Source organism: Pecten maximus, chromosome 13 (assembly GCF_902652985.1).
Source record: "Pecten maximus chromosome 13, xPecMax1.1, whole genome shotgun sequence".
NCBI classification, from domain to species: Eukaryota; Metazoa; Mollusca; class Bivalvia; order Pectinida; family Pectinidae; genus Pecten; species Pecten maximus.
In genome coordinates this window covers 26,741,449-26,752,924 of record NC_047027.1, presented here as the reverse complement: position 1 = coordinate 26,752,924, position 11,476 = coordinate 26,741,449, and the positions used below count along the sequence as shown (strand labels likewise).

General features: G+C 33.5%; 1 protein-coding gene across 1 annotated transcript; it reads left to right on the top strand.

The window, feature by feature from the left end:
- Positions 1–7,633: 7,633 nt before the first annotated feature.
- LOC117340587 lies at positions 7,634–11,273 on the top strand. The gene is made up of 3 exons (XM_033902347.1): positions 7,634–7,653; positions 8,628–8,809; positions 10,549–11,273. Exons 1-3 carry the CDS (start codon positions 7,634–7,636, stop codon positions 11,271–11,273), a joined length of 927 nt encoding a protein of 308 aa, XP_033758238.1.
- Positions 11,274–11,476: the final 203 nt, after the last annotated feature.

Genomic DNA, 11,476 nt, shown 5'->3' with positions numbered 1-11,476 from the left:
CTGACGAGTTTCCTGATCCCCTCTCCAGGCCAATCCAATATTGGCTAACACTCTCACCAACAGCTGTAACATAGACCGTAGTGTTAGTTAATTACTACTCGACACCATTACACTCGTTAATATCTGAAGCACATCTTCATTTTAATTGGAAAGACAAAACAGCTGTAATTATATTAATTTTGTTGCTTTTATTAGTGTCTTGGTTACCCCTTTGATACGTGCTGCAAACTCTAGTGGCAGCTTTTTTAAATCGTAACACTGTCTTCTAAATTCTAAATTCTAATGAACATTGGAACCTGATCCGAACACAGGTACTTGTGGACAGGAATGGAACTTTTCATTAAATATGGAGAAATAAAGAGAGGAAACAGTTTTAAAGCAATCATATGTTCAACAGTTTATGAAATAGTTAAAGTTAAAAAAAATGCAATGCATGTAGAGGCCTAAAATCAGAACAGTAAGCGAATAGCCCATTGAAAATCAAGGTTATCACCTACCTCAAACGGTCTGATAACTTTTGTTTAAAAACGGCACACTTTAGTTTTCGGATTTCTACAGAATTATCCAAATCTTATGAAATTGATTACATTACTTCGAACAACTCCCTTTTTATGCTTTATCATTTAACTGATAGACCCAAATGAATCAGCCTTACCCGTGAATTTGTTCGATAGCCAGGTTTGTTCAGATGTTGTCTCCAAGTGAACGACATAGCCCTCCAGTGTGTCCTCACACGTTGTCTTCGCTTCAGATAACGTCGCCGTGTTTTCCATATATTTATGGTAACCATGATCGCCATCACAGAACATGATGGAGGACGTTCCGATTAGAGCTTCTGTAAAGAAACAAGTAGACGTCGTATGAATGGTGGGAATACTTGATCTAATGTACACATCTACTAGATCGTATCAACATAACATTCATACATGTGTAATGCTATTTTACACCAATGCATTCATGCATTCATGAACGCAATGAAATTAACTCAACTGTCTTGGCAAATACAAGCAATGACTACCGCATCAAAGACTTCGTATAACGACGATTTATGCACGCTATAAATCATTAATAAAAACGGGTTTGATGTATTATAGCAAAAATGTTTCAATATCTTTTGTGAAAAATATTATCCGTAAAATCTAAAAGCTAATTATCATCATATCGAAAGTAAATAACAAAGACACATTGTTGATTAGATGCTATTCATTACAATGAGTAAAAGTCGGGCTAATATACTGTATTTACATATTCTACTAAGAACTTCCCTCGCTAAAGGTATCCCGCTTTAGTATGATTTGAAATTTCTTATTTCATATGATAAATATTGTTACTACGCCAATATATCTTTGCAAAATTCCGTTTATGTTAGGTCATATTGCTTTGGAGATGTTGTTTATAGACTTCGCCTGATGTAAAATCATTTTGCTTTTTAAGCGACAAGTTTTGTCATGCGCCGCAAAATCATTGTTTGCTATATTTTATTCGTAATAATAGCTTACCATGAGGAGCAGTCACCGGTCGGATCAGGAACAAGAGAAGAACAATCAAGGTATAGAAGACATCAGACAGGATCATTCTATGGAGAAGACAAGGAAGATATTTCGACTAGAAATAGATGAAATCACGTGACTACCTATTTCGATTTCATGTCCTGCTAAATGAATTCATTTTTTTCATAATATTATCTTTATTGATTTATTCCAGTTAATTTGTCTGGATTAATCAAAACAAATGTTTGTTTTTTTTCTTTTTTGCGTATAAGAGATTAAATTACAACGAGTACTGTCATCGGGTTTTCTTTTCTCTTTTTTTACCGAAAATGCTTTTAATAATGCTTGCGTATTTGTTTAACCCCTTAACTCCCAACTACGCCAAACTACGCCAATAGTACTTCGGTGTAAGATAAATGGTCGTATCCCCCTTATTTGCTTACCTATTGAAATACCGAATACACCTAATAAAACTGGAGAAAATATCCACAACATTTGTTCTTTGTAAAATCTCATTTGACAAACTTTTTTGATGCATTTTATGAGTTGAAAAAACAAGGCAACTTTTATTTCGACTATTTTGAATTGTTGACGTCGTGTTTCAGCCGACGTAATCGTCAAAGCGCGGATTCGATTTTGTATCTCACATTACTTAAAATATAGCGAGAAATAATGCCTGTAATTCACAGTAGTGGTAGTTAATACTCTCAATTTTATATATATTCCACTATTTTACAGGAATCCTCCAAAATGTGATGGTTTTTGTCAATAAAGTACATGTGGTGTATGGTTCTGTACCGTACGCAGCACAAATCGACATTTTTTTTTATGATTTCTGCATAAAAAATAGTAATACATTATATATACAATTGAAGCCAAGAAAAAACTGATCAAAATGCACAATTCTATCATTCATAACGTACCAAATAAATGATGCACAATTTCCACAAATCCACATTATATGAACGAAACACCGCAGTAACCTGACGTCGTGAAAGAGCGAGTCAATAACACAAGCACCTGCGCGAATACGATCGACAACTTTTAGTTCTGCTGTTTTCATAACGCAATAAATGGTCTTGTTTTCATCAGAAAGCATTCCTTTTGTCACAAGATAAATAAAGTGATAGCACATATTTTGATATCTACAAATAAAAAATTAAATAAATAAAAATAAAGCCGACGACAGCAAAAGCTATTTATAGTAATCGGGTATTCCTAGATGATCACTTTCGGTTTCTATACGGTGGGACAGACATGTGCCTGGTGGCGATTGATTTCGCGGACCTGACATATTACCGATACAAGTCGTCACCAAAACAATATGCAGTGACCACTGTCAACTCAACTAACATGAAGAGTTGCAGACGTATAGTGTAAATGGACACAAACCGACAAACAATCAATTGTGTTCAGATAGGCCTACATATATATTCCTATTGTTAGAGGTAGCGAGGATTTTTTGAAAAACAGCCAAAGAATGAAATTTATACGCAATAAAAAGAAAATCATCAATTGTAAACATCAACCAAAAAATCTTAAACGTATCTTATGTGCTTCAAAATTTGATTCTGAAGTAACAGAAACATCTGTCACAAAATGTATGCAAAAGCGATGTATAACATGCGATATTATTATAGACTGTCAAAGTTGTACATTCAAAAATGGTTTTCATTTCAAAATTAAAACTGATATGAATTGTACTTCAAAAAATGTTATATATGCTCTAATATGCAGTAAATGATTTTTATATTGGTCAGACTGGCATGGAATTACGAAAACGTATGACCTTACACCGCCAGCAAACAAGAACGGAACACTTGCGATATTTGACTGTTAACGAACACTGTCATAAATGTGCTGATGACAATTTTTTTGTTTTGCCAATTTACCAAATGTCCAACTCTGATGTATTACAATATATATACATGTATACATGTATATTATCTTGCACATTTTGTGTGTAATGTTTTTATGTACAAATATGAAACTTATGTTTGATAGTGTTTACTAACACAATTAGATATTGAAAATTTACATTATTTCAAGTTACCGCATCTATTTTACATGTACTATACGGCAAAATCTTTGTATACCATGGCCAGTTTTAATTTGAGTACGGAGTACGGATCTATAGATTTGTTGTACAGATCTATACGATGTAATTGCTCCAATCAAGTTTTTAATGGATTATTTTGTTTAAACTGTATCATATAGTTGGTCTCAACCCTTGTAAACTGAACAAATAAGTGTTTTATAAATTATGTACCCTACTATTATGACGTCATCAAACTATGACGTCATAGGATGTACCGAATACAATTCATAATCCCCTGAAGAGCGGCAGAATGTAGCCGCGAAAGTACTAGGGAGACAGCAGATCTGTGTTTGGCTTTTTATTTTATTATATATATATATATAGATGTACATGTACCAGTAAGCATTCTATGCCAGTAAAGGCTGGAAACATTGTTGAAAGAAAAAAATTGAATAAATCAAACATAGACAGATACTTGTGTTGGCAGATATAATGCTGGTTAGCTAGTAATTATCATTTTATGCTTTATTATAATTAATCCTCTAAGGATGCACACAAGACAGAAATAATAAGTAATCGCAAGTTTTCGAAGTTATTATTAGTGAGGAGGATGGCACTGAAACAGGATTATAAACATGTATTTTTCAGAGTTTCCTCTGACCTTAACACCAAACATAAGACACTTTGATAGAGAGTTGTCCTTTATGAGACATATAATGATCTTACCATCAAAATGTCTTAATGTCTGGTAATAGGGCAAGAAGAAACTTAATGGTGCGCTTATTTGGATTTTCAGAACATTGTTACATGTATGAGTATTTGAAACTCAGATTTGGTGATGGGATGGGCGAGTTTGTTTAACTTTCCTAAAAGTTCATTTCAAGGCTTTTTGAAATATTCCACATTAATAATCTCAAGTAATTTTTTTCTTGTATTTTTTAAACAGGACCATGGGAAATAGGATTTTTTAAAGTGAAACAAGCAATCAGTGACATATGAATATAGTTTATTTTGTATTTCAGATATTGCCAAATTACTTGTAAGGTCTGGAGCTGTCTCAATTTTACTAGCAAGCCTTGTGTACAAAATTTAATGAAAGCATTGGCTTATGGATGATTCTGCCTAATATCTGACATCAAAGGTAAGCTAATAGATGTATCTTAATTATAAATGCACTACAATTAAAATGTTCATAATCTTATAGATTCTGAGGATTTTGTTGTTTTGTCTGAATTGATCATAACTTTCTGCTTTCCTATCCAAAGATGTGAGCTCATTTCCTATACTTCATTATTGACTGTTTAAGTTTCATTTGAAATTTTGAAGTGTTCTTTAGAATAAATATGTAATGCCTTGCAAATAAAATATTATTTTTATTAATGTATATATCTGGAAGCTTATGATATTGATTTTCTCCCATTTCAAACTTCAGGTACATCAGCTTTAGGACTTTATTTATATGGATATTTGTGGTGTGACCAATACTAGAAGATAAATGCCATCCCCTGCCACCAGAGACAGCAGATTTATGCATCTTTTTCCTATAGCTACCCTCTCTTACTATTCTGTCATTGATTAAAATCATATAACTTAATATTTGTGTTGGTGTTGTTTTTCAGCTGCTAACAAGCTGAATCATGCAATTCTGATCTAAAGTAAATTATGATTTTCAAAAACATGGTACATTAATATATTTATATCATTTATACCAAATATGTCTTATCTGGCAAATCATATTAAATAAAGTTCAGAATTCTTTATAATCCATAACCAACATGTAGCCAACTGGAATATTCAAACTGAAAATTTCATCAATAACATATGTTCCTCTGGGGAACTTGGACTTAATTCACTTGTCTATATATTTCTACATGTCTTTTGTCTGGGACTTCTCTACCAGGAAGACATTCACACACAGAATGATATGGGTAAAGATGGTTATAACCGTTTGATTTGCTTGCCTTCAATAATTTTGATTTTTATCAGTATAATCTGTTTTTGGTATACTAGCAATACCAGATGCTAGTTATTATGATCTTCGTACTATCTCTGTGAACAAGTGTCTAATTATGATAGGTATTGAAAAACTAGAACAAATACAATAAGTGAAGTAGATATGAAACATCAAAATGGTCAGTTGCTAAATTGGTAGCCATGGCAACTAAAAATGGATACAGTATGTACATACAATTGAAGAGAGAAATTACAATTTTTCATTTTCTACATAATGGTAAAATCAGCTTCAATATCATGGTTTGGCTACACATGTTAGCTGTTGACAAAAATGATAAAATAGGAAAGGAATAAATATAACTTTTGAAATATTTTTTGAAAGATTAATTATTAACGTTAAAACCATGAAAACAACAACCTAATTATAAAGTATGATTTATGATAAACATTTATAATCCTAATACATTTTGTACAGCAGTCTAAGCTACAAAGAGTTTTACATTTTACATTTTTAATCAGATGGGAGCACATGTGGATGTTTTTCTAAGTAAAATATTGCATTTTTACGTATTTTCACTTCTGGTTGCCATGATAACGTCTTAAATCCAAAAATTAAAAGTTTTGTCATGAAATCTGGATAGGTCCTCTTTACAAGCTTCAATATATATATAGACTGCTGACTAAACAATTATACCTGGAATACAAAACCAAATTTCTTACAAAGAAGGCTAGGCAAAGAAAACGGAAACAAAAACTTTTACAAAAATCACTGCTTTTATTTTCAGTCGGTTACCATGACAACAACTGCAAAAAATAGAAAATACTACATTTATTTGTGTTTATCCTCGTTCCTCACGAGTCTCATATATCATTAATTGTATATATCAGCACTTAATTCAATCTCATCAGTTTAAAGTGTATAAACATGAAATTAATATTTTTTTGTCATAAAATCATAAATTTTGGTAACCATGGTAACGTCAATAATGCAAAAAAACACCAATTTTTTATTTGATTTGGAAAGGTTATATTCTCAAGTTTCTAAATATATATCGGTTGTTTACCAAAAATGTTGACGCAAATGGGTGAAAAATCATGATGAACCAAAATGTCGGATTTTTTTCAGTTCCATTAAAAAATCCTGGGAGTTAAGAGGTTAAAGGATATATTTTTTAAAATACCATTTTTGGTAAAGAAGAAAAATGAGCAAACTTGAATTGTTGGTGCAATACATACTTTAATTCATACTTCAATATCTGCTCAATTTGAAATACATCAAAATGTTCTAATCTTCAGACTTCATAAAAGGTTTATCGAGACTAAAAGTAAACAGATGTTTATGACGCCATATACTTCTTTAACATACACTTTATACTTACATTTGACTGCGCTCTTCGGTTCTATATTTTCACAACATTGATATTAAATAAATATTGTTGTATCCAAGGTCTGCAATGGGTATGTCTCTACCTAAAAGATACCGTGTCCAAATAGTTTGTCTTATCATATACACGTGTTAAGATGTACTGTTGTGGAGATCCTGACATCAGTATCACTATAATGTCTTATTAGTCAAACAATAGAACCCACAGTATCCAGTCATCATTCCCCTCGCCTTATGTGGAGTTTGGTCACCACCTCCGGGTAAGTCTCATAGCGATCATAACTAACGTTCATTCTGAACATAACAGGAGCACCTTATTACCATATTGGCAATTGTTCATAAGCATACACCCGATAAATCTATAGTTTTATTATAAGGTTCTTTAAATATTTATGAAATGTGAACTAATTAGGTTCCGCTGTATATACCTTATTGATGAGTGGCTTGAACTGTTGCCTATGATCAGAAACTTGGGTAAGTAGTAATGAAAATGATTAATCAATACACATCAGAAAATTTTATCGTTCTTATTTTATGGAATAAATGAGAACGTATTGTTTAATGGTATTCTACAGATTCATATAATCAATAATTTATAGATATTTAACAGTGAGAGTTCCACTTACTGTCAATTTCCATAGATAATAAATAGAAGAAAGTTAGAATAAAAATATTGCAACATTAACGACAAAATTATAATTGTTATTTCATTTAACAAGTTCGTGATCAAAGCAATGTCAATGAAGTTTTTAAATGGAGACAACGGAAATGGGTGCGGAGAAAAGGAAGTACAATTGTAATGCATGTATGCGCCTATATGTGGTGAATTTCCTAATTTTCTCACCCATGACATACAAACTCGGTTAAACACCGTATATCTCCGATATGGATATTTGACCACTGTTTTATATCATACCACATCACCCCCACCCAACTATCAGTGTTTATTTATGTTAGTTACGAGATGCATTAGGAAAGTAGATATCCATTGCATGATGTCGAATTCATTTGTCTGTTTTACTGCCTTATTTATGTAAAAACATATCCGCAGGGTCGCACCTTTTACCTTGACGTCTGGGATGATGAATGGGTAACTATCTCACCGTTCTTTTAGTCGTCTGGGATGAGATTTCCCTATTGGACGTAAAAATATAGTTGTTAAATGCTACATCTTGTTGATATAGAAGGAGTAGGGCTGATATTTTTATGGTTTACACAACGAACTAAATGCAGACGCCTATGTTTTGACCTCATTCAGACAGTGTTCGAAACCCTTGTGACCATATGGTCTTTTTAATTCTGTATTCTGACACAGACCTTTCTCCAGAACAATTTCAAAATGTGGTTCAATACAAACAATTGGAGTATATAATCTGTCCTCTCTATTTTACCGGTTTCGGCTTATCTCTTTTACACAAACAATGAACTACAGCTACAGACACGCCCAATTTTGTGACAGCATTGTTATGTGTATTAGATTAAGCAGTTGGTATGTGTGTCCAACGAGGACAGGGCAATGACCTGTGTGCGCATTAAAAAAAAGCTAACGCATTACTTTTATTTACGGGAGAGAAGCATTACTGGACACAGCATTTTTCAGGGCGGTATACAAAATGACATTTTTTCATCTACAACGATTCACCACGCTCGTACCTGTAGTGGCAGTGAGGATTGCCAAAAGGCTGTAAGTTTGATTTTTTTTCAATGAGTAATTGAAGTGAAAATTGTGATGCTGTTATTTATGATTTGTTTCACATTTCAGGGTACACACCATATCAACGGTGGAATACAGGATTCGATCGATGAAAGAAAGAGATTTACCAAAAGTAAATGCATTACTGGATACCGAAAAGTGGATCATGGAGAAAGCATACTTAGACTGTGCGTTTAAAACAGATCCACGTGGTTTTGTTGTGGCTGAGAGCAAGAACGAAGAAATCATTGGTAGGTAATAAAATATTTCATCCTCTTGGTGGTGAAAAAGGGGAATCTCAACCGGAAGGGGAAGACACTAACGCTCTGAACACTAGGCCTTGTCGAACGTTTGGCAACTTAAGAATCTTACCCCGGAAATTGACTAGCTCCTATGGGATTCCTTAAACGATAGTGTAACATTACTGCCTACATCATAATAGTCATCAAACTGTTTTGTGTGTCAACAGAAAGGGAGGTATGTCCTTTAATAATATAATCACTCAATCACTTACTTGATGTTGAAATACGGAAATATTTTATATAAATAAATATGTAGTGATAACTTTGATTTCAATGTATTGTCAAATTTGAAAAATATTTTTTACCTTGCCATCATAATGATCAGCTCTGTAATTTTACTTTAATTCTCAAATAAGTTTGAACTATCGTTATACTGCATAATGCAGAACGATACTTTAATGTAAGTCGTTACGATGAAAAATAAATGATTTAGATCGTCATTACCTTCCTTAGTTTGCACAAAAAAGGTTTTACTTTTGTTCTGCAACCGTAATTCTGTTGCCACGTTGTGTCAAAGTATGACGATCATGTGACGATCACATGTCCAGCTAGTGTGCAGTGAAATCGTCAACTCGCGGATGTAGAAAGCTTTTTACGTCTCTGATCAACTCACTAACACATTTTTTGGAATTAAACAATAATAAAACATTATTTCATTAAAAACGGCATACATTCTGAGTAAAACAGTCGTCTTCAGTTGTTAACGACAATAAAGTAAACTTTGAATCGAATTCCGGGGTCATGCTATCCGGACGTATTTGTGGCGATTTTGACTGTTATTGAACGGAGATACGAGGAAATTAACTGCTTATATAGTCAAGAAATTATTGCTAAAATGATTGTAAACACAAAAGTCATGTCTCTCTTCCAAAGCACTATTTTCATTGAAATCAGCATATATCGCCAGACGTCGTGTCAAGGTAATTGTGAAATTTCGTCGTAAAATGCACACTCGTTTTCATACGAGAATGCCGACAGACATTGTTTCCATAATTGAGTGCTAATTGTTTAACCGTGTATTTTTAACTACGACACTCTTATTACCGCGGATACTTTGTTTAGACTATTGTTATGAACTAACCGGGGATAGCAAAGTGTAAAAAATAACTGGAGAAGACAGGTATTCACCTTGGGCGTTGTAATTAGTCAGACCTATTGTCAAGGTGTCTCATACAGATATTTTACCTGAAGTATTGTCTAATATAACGCAGTCACGACAGAAAAAAATATTGTAATAAAAGGGGTCTTATATGCGTACGCGACAGATCGGTAATCCGGACGGAATACCGGGGATAAGATATTTGGTATCCGAGTGACTACGGAACACCGCCAATTTCGAACCCTGAATTAATAATGAAAATAATATATATTAACGTTATAGAATCTATATATTCCCTTGAAAAATATGTCTGGTTCTCAGGTAGTTCTCAATGTGATATTTTCACTTTACCGATATTTTTACCTACCGACTTTCAACATAAAACAACGCATTTCTAGCGTAATATTAAAAGTAAGAGAATGTTTCATAAATTTTTATCTTCATACATAATATAGTTATATCAATTACCATATGCAATGTTTGTGTGAGGAAATAGCCTAGATCCTTTGTGTTCAAACGTTAAAATGCATGGCTCTAGAAGCATTTAAATACTAAAATACACTTGTAAATATAATGGTTTCAATTTTAGGTTTTGTTGGAACGCTGTCTCTCTCTAAAACACTTAAAGCTTTCGGATTGTGGGTTGTCAGGGAGGACTTAAGATCAACCGATGTTGGGTCTCGACTTTTAGAAGAAATCAACATTTGTCCAGAAACGAAAATCGGAGGATTTCATTTTCCGCACATGCAAAGGACATTTGAACTGTTTACAGGACCAATGAGCCAATCATACACCACCTGGTACAATTACGGGAAAATTGATAAAAACGTATCCTTGGAAAATCAGCAGATATTCCAATCGAAGGAATCCGCAGTAATTCTTCCACTTCAGCACGTATCGATATTAGATGTGATACAGTATGATACCCAAATCCACAAAATCCCACGAGAATCCTACATCACTAATTGGATTTCGCATGCTAATTCAATGACATACGTAGCAATGAAAGATGACGCAGTGTGTGGATACGCTGTACTACGGACACAGGATACCTACACCACAATCGCACCACTTTATGCGGACACCGAGTATATAGCAAACGAACTGTTTATCAAGCTAACAAGTGATGTTCCTGATAAAGCTATCATCGGCTTTACTAGTCCCTTAGAAAATAACGCTGCGACAAAACTTTCTGTGAGAAACAGAATGATGAAAAAAGGAATGCCGATGATCATGGTGTTTAATCAGGAGCCGATCACTGTTGATATTCATCGAGTCTACGCCCTCGCTACAACTTCCCTGGGATTGTGTTAAAGATGGGGTCTTTTTAATATTCTTTGTATGATTCAACAACTGTAATATCTTAGATGAGGAATAGAACCGGACTCATTCACAAGGACTCCTTGATATGAACAAGTTTCGTTGACTAGCATTCTTGACTGAGTACAGGTGTCCCACTTTGCTGTATGAAAATTTACAGATTTCAAATAGGCCTACGTTGGGAAGATACCGTCCTT